Source organism: Pristiophorus japonicus, chromosome 4 (assembly GCF_044704955.1).
Source record: "Pristiophorus japonicus isolate sPriJap1 chromosome 4, sPriJap1.hap1, whole genome shotgun sequence".
Lineage (NCBI taxonomy): Eukaryota > Metazoa > Chordata > Chondrichthyes > Pristiophoridae > Pristiophorus > Pristiophorus japonicus.
Genome location: NC_091980.1, coordinates 10,406,902 through 10,420,044, shown reverse-complemented (window position 1 = coordinate 10,420,044; position 13,143 = coordinate 10,406,902). Strand labels below are relative to the sequence as shown.

Genomic DNA, 13,143 nt, shown 5'->3' with positions numbered 1-13,143 from the left:
ACAAAGAGCCACACGGCCCTTGGTCAGCAGCCCTAAAGGTTACATATAAACCTATGAACAATGACGGAAAGGCAAAGAGCACCCAGCCCAATCAAGCCGCCTCACCACAACAGCGACACCCCTTTATACTAAAACGTTCTACACTCCACTCCAACCAGAGCCATGTGATCTCCTGGGAGAGGCAAAAACCAGATAAAGACCCAGGCCAATTTAGGGAGAAAAAATCTGGGAAAATTCCTCTCCGACCCATCCAAGCGATCGACACTAGTCCAGGAGATCACCCTGGCTGTATTCTATTCCCTGCAGTACTTACCATTATATCTGCGCCATCCAACAAAAGGTTATTCAGTCTAATCCCAATTATCAGCTTGAGGTTACTGCACTTTAAGTGCCCATCCAACCATCTCTTAAAAGTGGTGAGGGTTTCTGCATCCACCACTCTTCCAGGCAGCGAGTTCCAGATCCCCACAACCCTCTGCGTAAAGAAGCCCCCCCCTCAAATCCCCTCTAAACCTTCCACCAACCACCTTAAAACTATGCCCCGTCATAATAGACCCCTCCACCAATGGAAATAGACCCTTACTATCTATGTCCAGGCCCCTCAATATTTTGTACTCCTCAATGAGGTCTCCTCTCAACCTCCTCTGTTCCAATGAGAACAAACCCAGCCGATCCAATCTGTCCTCATAACTAAGATTCTCCATTCCAGGCAGCATCCTAGTAAATCTCCTCTGCACCCTCTCTAGTGCAATCACATCTTTGCTATAATACGCTGACCAGAACTGCACGCAGTACTCCAACTGTGGCCTAACCAAAGTATTATACAATTTAAGCATAACCTCCCTGTTCTTATATTCTATGCCTCGCTATACCTTGATAAAAAGGCAAGGAATTTCCTCAACTCCAGTTTCACTAACTGGGCATTTTGATCCCCTTACAGATGGGGAAGAGGTCACAGTAACACAAAGTTCAAACCCTCTAAAGCCCGTGTCAATCCACAACCAGTCAAATGAGCCGGTGTGTCCTCGGGACCACTCGGATTACCTCCTGTGCTAGTGTCATGTATTCGCACAGAAATTATGATCTGGAACCACTCTGCCTGAAAGGGCGGTGGAATCAGATTCAATAGTAACTTTCAAAAAGGAATTGAATAAATACTTAGAAGGGGAAAAAATTGCAGGGCTATGAGGAAAGAGCAGGGGGAGTGGGACTAACTGGTTAGTTCTTTCAAACAGTCGGGGCAGGTACGATGGGCCGAATGGCCTCCTTGACTGCTGTAGCAGTCTCTTAAACAGATGGCACATTTCCAGTTCCTGACATTATTTGTACACAGTTGGTTCAGATGCAGCGAATTTAAAAGAGAAAAAAAACAGCTGACTTATTCTTTTTCTTTAAATGAAATTAAATATAAAACTGGGCTCAGCGATTTCAGTATTCCTATCTCTCCTCCCTGGAATTTTACAAACTCATCTTTTATCAGGTTCGTTAAAGCACTTGCTGGAGCTATAGAAACAAATTAAGGGAATCGAGGGATATGGGGATCGGGCAGGAAAGTGGAGTTGAGGTTGAAGACCAGCCATGATCTTACTGAATGGCGGAGCAGGCTCGAGGGGCCAAATAGCCTCTGCTCCTAATTCTTATGTTCTGAGTTGGGAATGACATTCTGACTGGTCAAAACTGTCCATTTAAATCTAGGTTGGGAGGGGGTGGAGCATTGGGAGGGGAAGTGAAGAGGGCTGGGGGTCGATGGGAACTTTTATAAAACCCTTGACAAAAACCACCAACAAACATTGCCAAGTGAAAGGGCAGTCTAATTTACACGGAATCCGATAGTTTCTTTCATCATGTGGAACACACCATACTAGGGAATGGTAGCATTGTGGTTACGTTACTGGACTACGAATGCAGAGGCCTGGACAAATGATCTGGAGACGCAAGTTCAAATCCCACCAGAGCAGCTGGGGAATTTGAATTCAATAAATTAAATAAAAATCTAGAATAAAAAGCTCGTGTCAGGAATGGAGACCAACTACCGGATTGTTGTAAAAAACCCATCTGGTTTACTAGTGTCCTTTACTGGATTAGTGATTAGCAATCTGTCGTCCTTAGCAGGTCATAGAATCATGGAATGGTTGCAGCATAGAAGGCGGCCATTCGGCCTGTCGAGCCCGTGCTGGCTCCAAACTAGTCCCACTCCCCCGCCTTTTCCCTGTAGCCCTGAAATTTTTTTTCCCTTCAGATACTTATCCAATTCCCTCTCGAAAGATAAGATTGAGTCTGCCTCCACCACCTGTCCGGGCAGTGCATTCCTGATCTTAACCACTCGCTGCGTAAAGTTATTTCTTACGTCACCTTTGGTTCTTCTGCCAATTAGCTTAAATCTGTTTCCTTTGGTTCTCGACCTGTCTGCCAATGGGAACAGTTTCTCTCTATCTACTCTGTCCAGACCCCTCATGATTTTGAACACCTCGATCAAACCTTCTGTCAATCTTCTCTGCTCGAAGGAGAACAAGCCCAGCTTCTCCAGTCCATCCACGTAACTGAAGTTCCTCATCCCTGGAACCATTCTGGTAAATCTTTTCTGCATCTTCATATCCTTCCTAAAGTGTGGTGCCCAGAATTGGACACAGTACTCCAGTTGGGGCTGAACCAGTGTTTTATACAGGTTCATCATAATTTCCACACTTTTCTACTCTATACTATTATTTATGAAGCCCAGGATCCCGTAAGCCATTTTAACTGCTTTCTCAATCTGCCCTGCCACTTTCAACGATTTGTGCACACATACCCCCAGGTCTCTCTGTTCGTGCACCTTCTTCAGAATTGTACCATTATATGTCCTTTCCTCATTTTTCTATCAAAATGTACCACTTCACACTTTCTACATTAAATTTCATCTGCCACGTGTCCGCCCATTTCACCAGCCTGTCTAGGTCTTCCTGAAGTCTATCACTCTCCTCCTCACTGTAATACTCTACAGGTGCAGCGTCCAAAATACGGAGTTCTGGAATCCAGAATCCGGACCTATTGGTGGCAGGGTCATCCAGAATCCGTAAAATGGTTGCGGACCCGCTGATCTCGAGGTCCCGCCGCGGCCTGCCCTTGTGCCTCGCCACCACCTCCGCGGCGGGGCCCGCCCGAACACCACCTCCGCGGTAGGGCACGCCCAAACCGCCCGAACACCCGCTCCGCGGCGGGGCCCGCCCGAACACCCGCTCCGCGGCGGGGCCCGCCCGAACACCTGCTCCGCGGCGGCGGGGCCCGTGTGAACAACTCCTTGGTGGCTGGATCCCACCCGACGACCTCAGCAACGGGGCCGGCGGCCCGAACAGCTCCTCAGTGAGCACCTCCCCACTCCCCACCCCCACTTTCGGACGTTCCAAAATTTGGCAATACCCGAACCTGGGCTCAGGCGTTTCCGGGTTCGTGACATCAGAAAGACGTTCCAAAGTCTGGAAAAACGCAAAATCCGGAACGGCCTCGGTCCCGAGGGTCCCGGATTCTGGACGCTGCACTTCCAAGTTTTGTGCCATCTGCAAATTTTGAAATTGTGCCCTGTACACCCACATCCAAGTCATTAATATCCATCAAGAAAAGCAGTAGTCCTCATACTGACCCCTGGGGAACACCACACTGTACCGTCCTCCAGTCCGAAAAGCAACCGTTCACCACTGCTCTCTGCTTCCTGTCACTCAGCCAATTCCATATCCATGCTGCCACTGTCCCGGTTATCCTATGGGCTTCAACTTTGCTGGCAAGCCTATTATGTGGCACTTTGTTGAACATCTTTTGGAAATCCATGTGGACTACATTAACTGCATTTGCCACTGTTCCACCCACCTGACCAGTGCATTGATATCTTCCTGCAGTCCGCAGTTTACTTCTTCATTATCAATCACACAGCCGATTTTAGGGTCATCTGCATAGATCTCATTTTTGATCCCTAATCGGCCCCAACCCTCCTCTTACTACCCTTTTACTATTTATATGCCTATAGGTCTGGGCCTATACGTGACTCCAGACCCACAGCAATGTGATTGACTCTTAACTGCCCGATGAAAGTCACTCAGTTGTATTCCAGAAGGCAGCTCACCACCTTCTTAAGGGCCAGGAGGGATGGGCACTAAGTGGGACGTGATGGCCACACGCCTCCCCTGCCTCTCCCATCGCCGTGACCTCCACCCGCCACCCCCCCCATCGCCGTCACCCCCCTCACCTCGGTCTCTCCCATCGCCTCTCTAAATACTCTGCTCTTACAGTTAAGATATAAAATACCAATTTATTTTGCTGTACCAACAAACTCTGGGTTGCATTCTGTAAAAAAATATCACTTAAAACAAATGTAGCTTAAAGAATGTAATTGACTTTGAAAAGACACCAGTTGGCGGTGTCACCGGAATTGTGCTGAACCACACTATTCTCAAAAACACAGACTTTGTTCTTCTACATGTTGGTTATAGCTGGTGACAGTGTCTGAGCTTTATAACACGAGGGTCAAGGTCTGTCCTTGCTGGTGGGATCAGTGGGATCAATTTGACACGATCATAGAATGCTACAGCACCGAAGGAGGCCATTTGGGCCATCCTGAATGTGCCGGCTCTTTGAGAGAACTATCTAATTAGTCCCGCTCCCCGGCCCTTTCCCCATAACCTTGCAAAGGTTTCCACTTCAAGTATTTATCCAATTCCCTTCTGAAAGTTATTACAGAATCTGCTTCCACCACCCTTTCAGGCAGTGATCGTAACAACTCACTGCAGAAAAATAAATTCTCCACATCTCGTCTCTGGTTCTTTTGACAATTACCCATGTCCTCTAATTACCGACTCTTCCGCTGAATTAGGAGCGTTACACGTAGTTGAGTGTATTCATTTCCCCTACAGTGTATCGTGACCAATGTATCAAACAGACCCAGTAATTTTCTGTACAAATGTGTAGCAGGTTTACATTTAATAGGTTCTCTAACAAAGACAGTTAACTACAGCTATACCATTGGCAGATGCCACCCGGTCCCATACTTACGTTTTTTGCCATTGATGTGATCCAGGAAGTTGATGGAATCCTTCACTACACAGTCGCAGACATTGCAGTAATATCTGCCGAGAGAAACCACACACAAAATAAGCTTGTAAGAAAAAAAAAAGCAGACAGTGAAACAGGGTCGTTCTTTTGCTGAAGTAGTTTACAGTTATACTGTCTTGTTACCCATAGGAACATGTGGAGGCCATTCAACCCCTCGAGCCTGTTCTGCCGTTCAGTAAGATCATGGCTAATCTACGATCTAACGCCATCCACCCGCCTAGGCTCAATAGTCCTTAATACCCTTGGCTCGCAAAAATCTATCATTCACAATTTAAAATTAATCGAGCTAGCATCTACTGCTTTCTGTGGGTGAGAGTTCCACACTTCTACCACCCTTAGCATGAAGAAATATTTCCCAACTTGTCTCCTGAATGGCCTGGTTCTGATTTTAAGGTTATGTCCTCTTGTCCTAGATAAGAGTCAGTGGAAAAAGATTCTCCATCTACCCTATCAATTTGTTTAAAGATCCTAAAAACCTCAATCTGATCACCCTTTACCCTTCCATATTCCAGGGAATACAGTACAAGCCTAGCTTGTGTAATCTCCCCTCACAATCTAACCCTTGGATCCTGGGTAACATTCTGGTGAATCTGTGCTGCGTTCCTTCCAAGGCCAATATATCCTTGCTAAGGTGTGGTGCCCAGACTGTACACAGTGCTCCAGGTGTGGTCTAACCAGGGCTTTGTACAGCTGTAGCAAAACTTCCTCCCTTTATATTCTAGCCCTCTAGTTATAAAGGCTCACATTCCAGTAGCCTTCTGAATTATTTTTCGTACCTGACTACTACATTTTAGTGATCTGTCTGCATGGACCCCTAAATCTCTTGGGGCCTCCCACTGTTCTCAGCATTTGATCATTTAAATAATACTCAAATCTATCCTTTATTGGTCCAAAATGAATGACCTCACATTTACTGGTATTGAAATTAATCTGCCACAGTTTAGCCCACTCACTTAATCTATCAATGTCTCTTTGAAATTTTATGTTTTCATCCACACTACTTACAGTACCACCAATCTGTCTGTCATGGGCAAACTTGTATATATGGCTCTCTCTTGTGTTATCTAAGTAATTAATATAATAACTAGTTGAGGGCCCGGCACAGATCCTTGAGGGATACCATTCGTCACTTCCTTCCAATTGGAGTATATCCCCATTATCCCTACTCTCTGTCTTCTACCGTCCAACCAGGTCAATAATTTGCCTTCAATTCCGTGAGCTTTAATTTTCGCTAAGTCTCTTATGTGGAACCTTATCGAATGCCTTCTGGAAATCCCTATAAACTACATCCACAGACATTCCCCTGTATACTACTTTAATTAATTCCTCAAAAAAATCAATGTGTTTTATTAGACATGACCTACCTTTTATAAATTCATGTTGGCTCTCTCGAATAAACTCAGACTTCTCTAGGTGCTCAGCCACTCTGTCCTTAATTATAGATTCCAGCAACTTCCCCACAACAAACATTAGACTAACAGGTCTATAATTTCCTAGTTTTTCTGTCTCATCTTTCTTAAATATAAAGTTCCATCTCTGCTGCTCAGAGAAGGTTCACTAGGTTGATTCCAGAGATGAGGGGGTTGACTTATGAAGATAGGTTGAGTAGATTGGGCCTATACACATTGGAGTTCAGAAAAATGAGAGGTGATCTTATTGAAACTTATGATAATGAGAGTGCTCAACAAGGTGGACGCAGAGAGGATATTTCCATTCATAGGGGAAACTAAAATTAGGAGATATAGTCTTAGAATAAGTGGCCGCCCATTTAAAACTGAGATGGGGAGAAATTTCTTCTCAAAGGGTTGTAAATCTATGGAATTCTCTGCCCCAGAGAACTGTGGAGGCTGGGTCATTGAATATATTTAAGGCAGCGATAGACAGATCTTTGAGCGATAAGAGAATAAAGGGTTATGGGGAGCAGGCAGGGAAGTGGAGCTGAGATCCATGATCAGATCAGCCCTGATCTTATTGACTGGCAGAGCAGGCTCGAGGGGCCAAATGGCCTACCTCTTATGTTCTTATCTTCTTGCATGGGTGTGCAAGACTTGTGTGCTCAGTGTATTCTCTCCATTACAACGTACACATGGTCCACTATAGATCCATTTCACAAAATGTGCCTAAGTTTTATTGGAATTAAAATCTCAATTGTCTCAGTAACACTAGAATGCCTCTGGATCAGGGACTTGAACCCACAGCCTTCCAATTCGGAAGATGAGAGTGCTACCCACTGAGCCAAGGCTGACACGAAGTCCTCGTGCAATACATGACTCATTTATCCCAATTCCCAAACTGCATATTTTATCTTCAAAATAACAACAGGAAACGTGGCAGGTCAGTCAGCACCCGTCCGAAACGTGAAGAATGACCTTTTGGTCAAGGTACCAGAGGGCAGGCTGGTGGGACAGTGCCCCCCCACCCACACCATATCAAGAGACAATATCTTCAGAAAAGGAGAGAGAAAAAAAACAACTGGAGGTATAAACAGAGCACTCACCCTCCCATTTCAGACTGGGGCGTCGTCTTTGTGATGACGATGGTTTTGCCCAATTTCGATTCCAAATCCACTTTATAATCTCTGTGACGCAGGAGCTCACGTTTGATGGGTACTGGAGGCTTTGCTAAAACAAAAACAAAAAGCATCAAGGTGTGGAACGAGCCAAGTGTTACTTCAGAATACCTCCTGCAATAAAAGTGAGAAGATCAGGCACCGTTCCCTCTGGGGGCAGGGAAATATAAATATATATATCCAGTCTCGCCACTCTCTGAAAATTTCTCAACATGAGAAAACTGAGTGAGATGATCGTCAAGAAGCACACACATTTCTTTACTTAAAGTTATTCTTTGAATTAACTGTAAACTTATTCTCGCACAGAAACACTTCAGCAACTCTGAAAATGCTGGAAATCTGAAATTATAACAGAGAATTAGGGAATTACACAGGTCAGTCAGTACTCGAAAAAATAGGCTAACGTTTCAGGGAAGGAAGGTCTGCATCACAGTCACAGTTTCAATGATGGAAATCATAGAATGATACAAGACAGGAGGAGGCCATTTTACCCATCGCACCTGACCTAGCTCTTTGAAAGAGCTATCCATTAGGTCCCATTCCCTCCTGCTCTTTCCCCACAGCCCTGCAAATCTTTCCTTTTCAAATATATATCCAATTCCCTTTTGAAAATTCTTAAATCTTCTTCCACCGCCCTTTCAGGCAGCGCATTACAGATTGCAACAACTCGTTGCGTAAAAAAAATTCACTTCATCTCCCTCTGGTTCTTTTGCCAATTATCTTAAATCTATGTCCTCTGGTTACCGACTCTCCTGCCACGGGAAACAGTTTCTCCCCAACTACTCTATCAAAACCCCTCGTAATTTTGAACACCTCTATTAAATCTCCCCTTAACCTGCTCTGCTCTGAGAACAACCCCAGCTTCTCCAGTTTCTTCACATAACTGAGGTCCCTCATCCCTGGAACCATTCTAGTAAATCTCCTCTGCACCCTCTCCAAGGCCTAGACAGCCTTCCTAAAGTGTCCTAGCCAAAATGTTAAACGAGCCTCTTCCTTCAGGTGCTGACTGATGCTGTTATTTTTGAAGATATAATTTACAGATTGGACATTGGGATGAATTAGTAAATGATCCTTGGTCCTGTATTGCAAGTTGAAGTCCATGTTTGGACAAGCCTAAATTAATCTGGAGTTGATTCTAAATGCAACCTGGGACCACATCCCAATTGTATTCCCTCAAAACTGCAGCCAAGACTATTATGAGCAAAACATCTTATGCTTTCATCTATTCTTCAACAGGAAGCCACTAGGAGGAGAAACAAATCACATTCCCGATTTTCATCGCTCCACCATTGGCGGCCGTGCCTTCAGCTGCCAAGGAATTCCCTCTTTGTCAGCCGTGGACCAGTGGATAGCACTCTCGCCTCTGATTCAGAAGGCTGTGGGTTCAAGTCCTACTCCAGAGACTGGAACACAAAAATCTAGGCTGACACTCACAGTGCAGTGCTGAGGGAGCGCTACACTGTCGAAGGCGTCATCTTTCAGATGAGACGTTAAACTGAGGCCCCGACTGCTCTCTCAGGTGGACGCAGATGTCCTGGGCCAACATTTAACCCTCAACCAACATCACAAAAAAAAAGATTATCTGGTCATTATCACATTGGTGTCTGTGGGAGCTTGCTGTGCACAAATTGGATGCTGTGTTTCCTACATTACAACAGTGACTACACTTCAAAAAGTACTTCATTGGCTGTAAAGTGCTCTGGGACATCCTGAAGTTGTGAAAGGAGCTATATAAATGCAAATCCTTTTTTCCCCCTATACCTCTCCGGCTCTCTCTCCTCCTTTAAGATGCTCCTTAAAACCTACCTCTTTGACCAAGCTTTTGGTAACCTGTCCCAATATTTAAGGAAGAATATACTTGCATTGGAGGCTGTTCAAAGGTTCATTAGGTTGATTCCGGAGATGAGGGGGTTGACTAGGTTAGGCCTCTACTCATTGGAGCTCAGAAGAATGAGGGCCGATCTTACTGAAACTTATAAGATAATGAGGGGGCTCGACAGGGTGGATGCAGAGAGGATGTTTCCACTCATAAGGGAAACTAAAACTAGGGGGCATAGTTTCAGAATAAGGGGCCGCCCATTGAAAACCGAGATGAGGAGAAATTTCTTCTCTCGTGCCGAATTTAAAGAATTCATGACCCACAATGGGATCAAACATGTCACCTCGGCACTGTTTAAACCAGTCTCCAATGGGCAGGCAGAGCGGGCAGTACAGAGTTGTAAATCTGTGGAATTCTCTGCCCCAGAGAGCTGTGGCGGCTGGATCATTGAATATATTTAAGCCGGAGATAGACAGATTTTTGAGCGATAAGGGAGTAAAGGGTTATGGGGAGCGGGCGGAGAAGTGGAGCTGAGTCCATGATCAGATCAGCCATGATCTTATTGAAGGGTGGAGCAGGCTCGAGGGACCAAATGGCCGACTCCTGCTCCTATTTCTTATGTTCTTACATCTCATGTGACTTGGAGTCATACTTTGTTTCTTAACATTCCTGAGAAGCACACTGGGACATTTTACTATGTTAAAGGCGCTATATAAAGTTGATGTCGTACACACGGGCACAATTGGCGAGGCTCCACTGAGGATGTTAAGATGCGAGTGTGGGCCGCAGAATTAAGACGACAATATTACAGTCTTATCTCAGACTTACGCTCGTGCCTAATGTGGCTCAGCGGCAGCCCACAGAACCGTGCAGTCTCTGCGGGGTCATTGAGGGTCTCAGGGCATCAGATCCAAAGCCGATCCAGTCCTTTTCGACTCCCGAATTCCATCTCAGGTTACTGGATAGCGACCAGGAGCAGGAACACCGAACTGACTACCTCCCCGCCCTCCCGCCCCACTGCTCGGTTGAAACCAAACGCAGCATTCCTCCTGATGCCCCATCTGACCTCAGCTACCTCGACACGGATCAGGGATCAAAACTGGAAACTTCCTGAGTGCACCTGCTCCAAGTGATTAACCTCGCTAAATACCCAATGGATTTTGGCTTTCGAAAAAATTATTTTCAAACCCCCAGAATACGTCACCACCCTAAATGTTCATAGAAAATAGGAGCAGTAGTTGGCCATTCGAGCCTGCACAGCCATTCAATATGATCATGGCTGATCCTCTATCTCAACACCATATTCCCGCTTTCTCCCCATACCCCTTGATGCCTTTTGTGTCTAGAAATCTATCTATTACTCTCTTAAATATATTCAGTGACTTGGCCTCCACAGCCTTCTGTGGTAGAGAATTCCACAGGTTCACCACCCTCCGAGTGAAAACATTTCCCCTCATCTCGGTCCTAAATTTCCTAGCCCGTATCCTGAGACTGTGACCCCTTGTTCTAGACTTCCCAGCCAGGGGAAACATCCTCCCCACATCCAGTCTATCCAATCCAGTCAGAATTTTATACGTTTCAAGAGATTTGCCCAGTTTTAGTTCCCTCTCTATTTTACACATTCTGTGGGTACTTGTTCCCGCCTCCACCCAAATCCATCATAAATCAAGGCACGATCTTAATATGAAATTCTCTTTCATTTTTCTCCATCCAGCTCAGTTTTCTAGAGGCCCTTGCTCACACTGCTATTTTCTCAATCATTAAAATGCAGCTTTGCCCACACCACACACTTTCACCTCCCGTTCAGTCATTGAACTATCTGCTTTAGGATAGGAAGCAAAGCCCAGGCTCGTACACTCTATACTATGCACACTAGACGCCCTTCGAGCCTGCACCATCGTGCTCCCTGCTGCCGTTCATCATAAACTAACAAGGCGAGTGTTTTAACATCTCTCTGCCTGCGAGGATGAGCAGTCCCGAATACTGTAATAAAGAAACTGGGGACTAAAATAAATTGGGCTGAGTCTGAAAGTTTAAAAAAAATGGAGAGAAAAAAATAATTGTCGCAACATCTTAAACTTTAATGAGTAAATGCACCACGCGTCGTAGTTAAAGGTACGCAGATCAGAAGGTCTCTGCTCAAAACCCCAGTCCGTGCCAAGTTCAAACAGTGCAGCAGTGGGACACTACAATTAACTATGCAATCGTGGGAGAGCAGGGCGGGAGAAAACACAGCCTGGGTCCCCACCAATGCTCCCATTAATTTTTTGGGAGGTAGGCGGCTGCTGCAAAATGCACTGTTGTGGAGGTCACTTGGGAACAGGGCGACAGCCTATTTCTCATGTGGCTACTAGGAGTGCTATTCCACTGTGGAAGCATCGCAGCTGCACCAGATCCTGTCCTGCAGCTGCCTGCCTGCAACCTCAGCAATGAGTGGATTCAGCACAGGCTGCTCAGTCAGACTCAGATACTCCCTGGATAAACTCTGGAGACTAAGCACCCTGATGCAGAGCTGATGGCCAGAACGTGCTTCGACTGTTGAAAATTGATAATAGTGCAATTCCCAAACTCCAGGATTATGTTCGAAGGGATACTACCACGCATCAACAAGGCTTTTACAGTTGAATTGCAGCACTGTTGCAAAATAATCCAAGTTTGTACTAAAAAAACCTCTTGAAAACATGGCCATCCTCAAACATCTCCAATGCAAAAGCTAAAATGCACCATTATTAATTTTGATTTTACAAATTAAAATTTGATACCATCAAAACGTACTGCTGTGGTACCCCCACTTTAAATGGACTAACCAAGTGGGAAATGTATTGCAAAGCGTCATGTGTGCCTCCAACACAGCGACGTCAAGAGTATATTTTAGGCAACAGAGTCACTGCACACTCTGCCCCTCGGGATTTTCCAACGAGCATGAACCCACTCTAAAATAAAAGGGTTAACGCCAGCGTTAAAATGGCACCAATCGAAAAATCCAGGCTTCAGGGGTAGTTCCATTTCACAACACCGACTCACCATCTCGCTTCTCTCTTTCTTCCTGCAACCGCTTCTGCGCCAATTTCTCGTACTCATCTTTGTCCCACTTCTTGCGGAAGTCCATGTTTTTCGTCTACAAGGAGAAGACATCTGGGTTAAAATTAGAAACGCTGGGGGGGGGGGGAAACAGCAAACCAGACAGCTTACGCCTCCAGCAACTATTCGTGTCCCCGCTAGTGTGTGTGTGAGCGCACCGGGGGGGGGGGGGGCGATGATATTTGTAATGCAGCGAGTTGTTGTGATCTGGAACTCGCTGCCTGAAAGGGCAGCAGAAGCAAATTCAATAGTAACTTTCAAGAGGGAATTGGATAAATACTTGAAAAGGAAAGATTTGCAGGGCTATGGGGAAAGAGCAAGGGGGAGTGGGATTAATCGGATTGCTCTTTCAGAGCCGGCACAGGCACGACGGGCCCAATGGCCTCCTGCTGTGCCATGTGATTCTGTGTGAACGGGAGCAGGGGTAAGGGCAGCAGTGCCGATGGTCAAAGAACCTGCTGACAGCACTGCCGAGCATGGGGTGCAGGAAGGCGGAGCTGTAGTTTGTTCTGCCCCTGTGGAAAGGAAGTTGCAAGTTGGGTTGCTCAGGTGAAACGTTCCTTGAAGACGCGACAGGCAATATGCTGTTGCTTCT

General features: G+C 45.8%; 1 protein-coding gene across 1 annotated transcript in view; it reads right to left on the bottom strand.

Moving 5' to 3' along the window:
* The window catches only part of zmat2 (zinc finger, matrin-type 2), a 40,947-nt gene that overhangs the window by 10,556 nt on the left and 17,248 nt on the right, over positions 1 to 13,143 (bottom strand). Inside the window, exons 2-4 of the mRNA XM_070877165.1 lie at positions 12,492 to 12,585; positions 7,577 to 7,700; positions 5,020 to 5,093 (exon numbers count right to left, since the gene is read on the bottom strand). Of these exons, the coding sequence (XP_070733266.1) occupies positions 5,020 to 5,093; positions 7,577 to 7,700; positions 12,492 to 12,585 (292 nt within the window). The remainder of the gene's footprint in view (positions 1 to 5,019; positions 5,094 to 7,576; positions 7,701 to 12,491; positions 12,586 to 13,143) is intronic.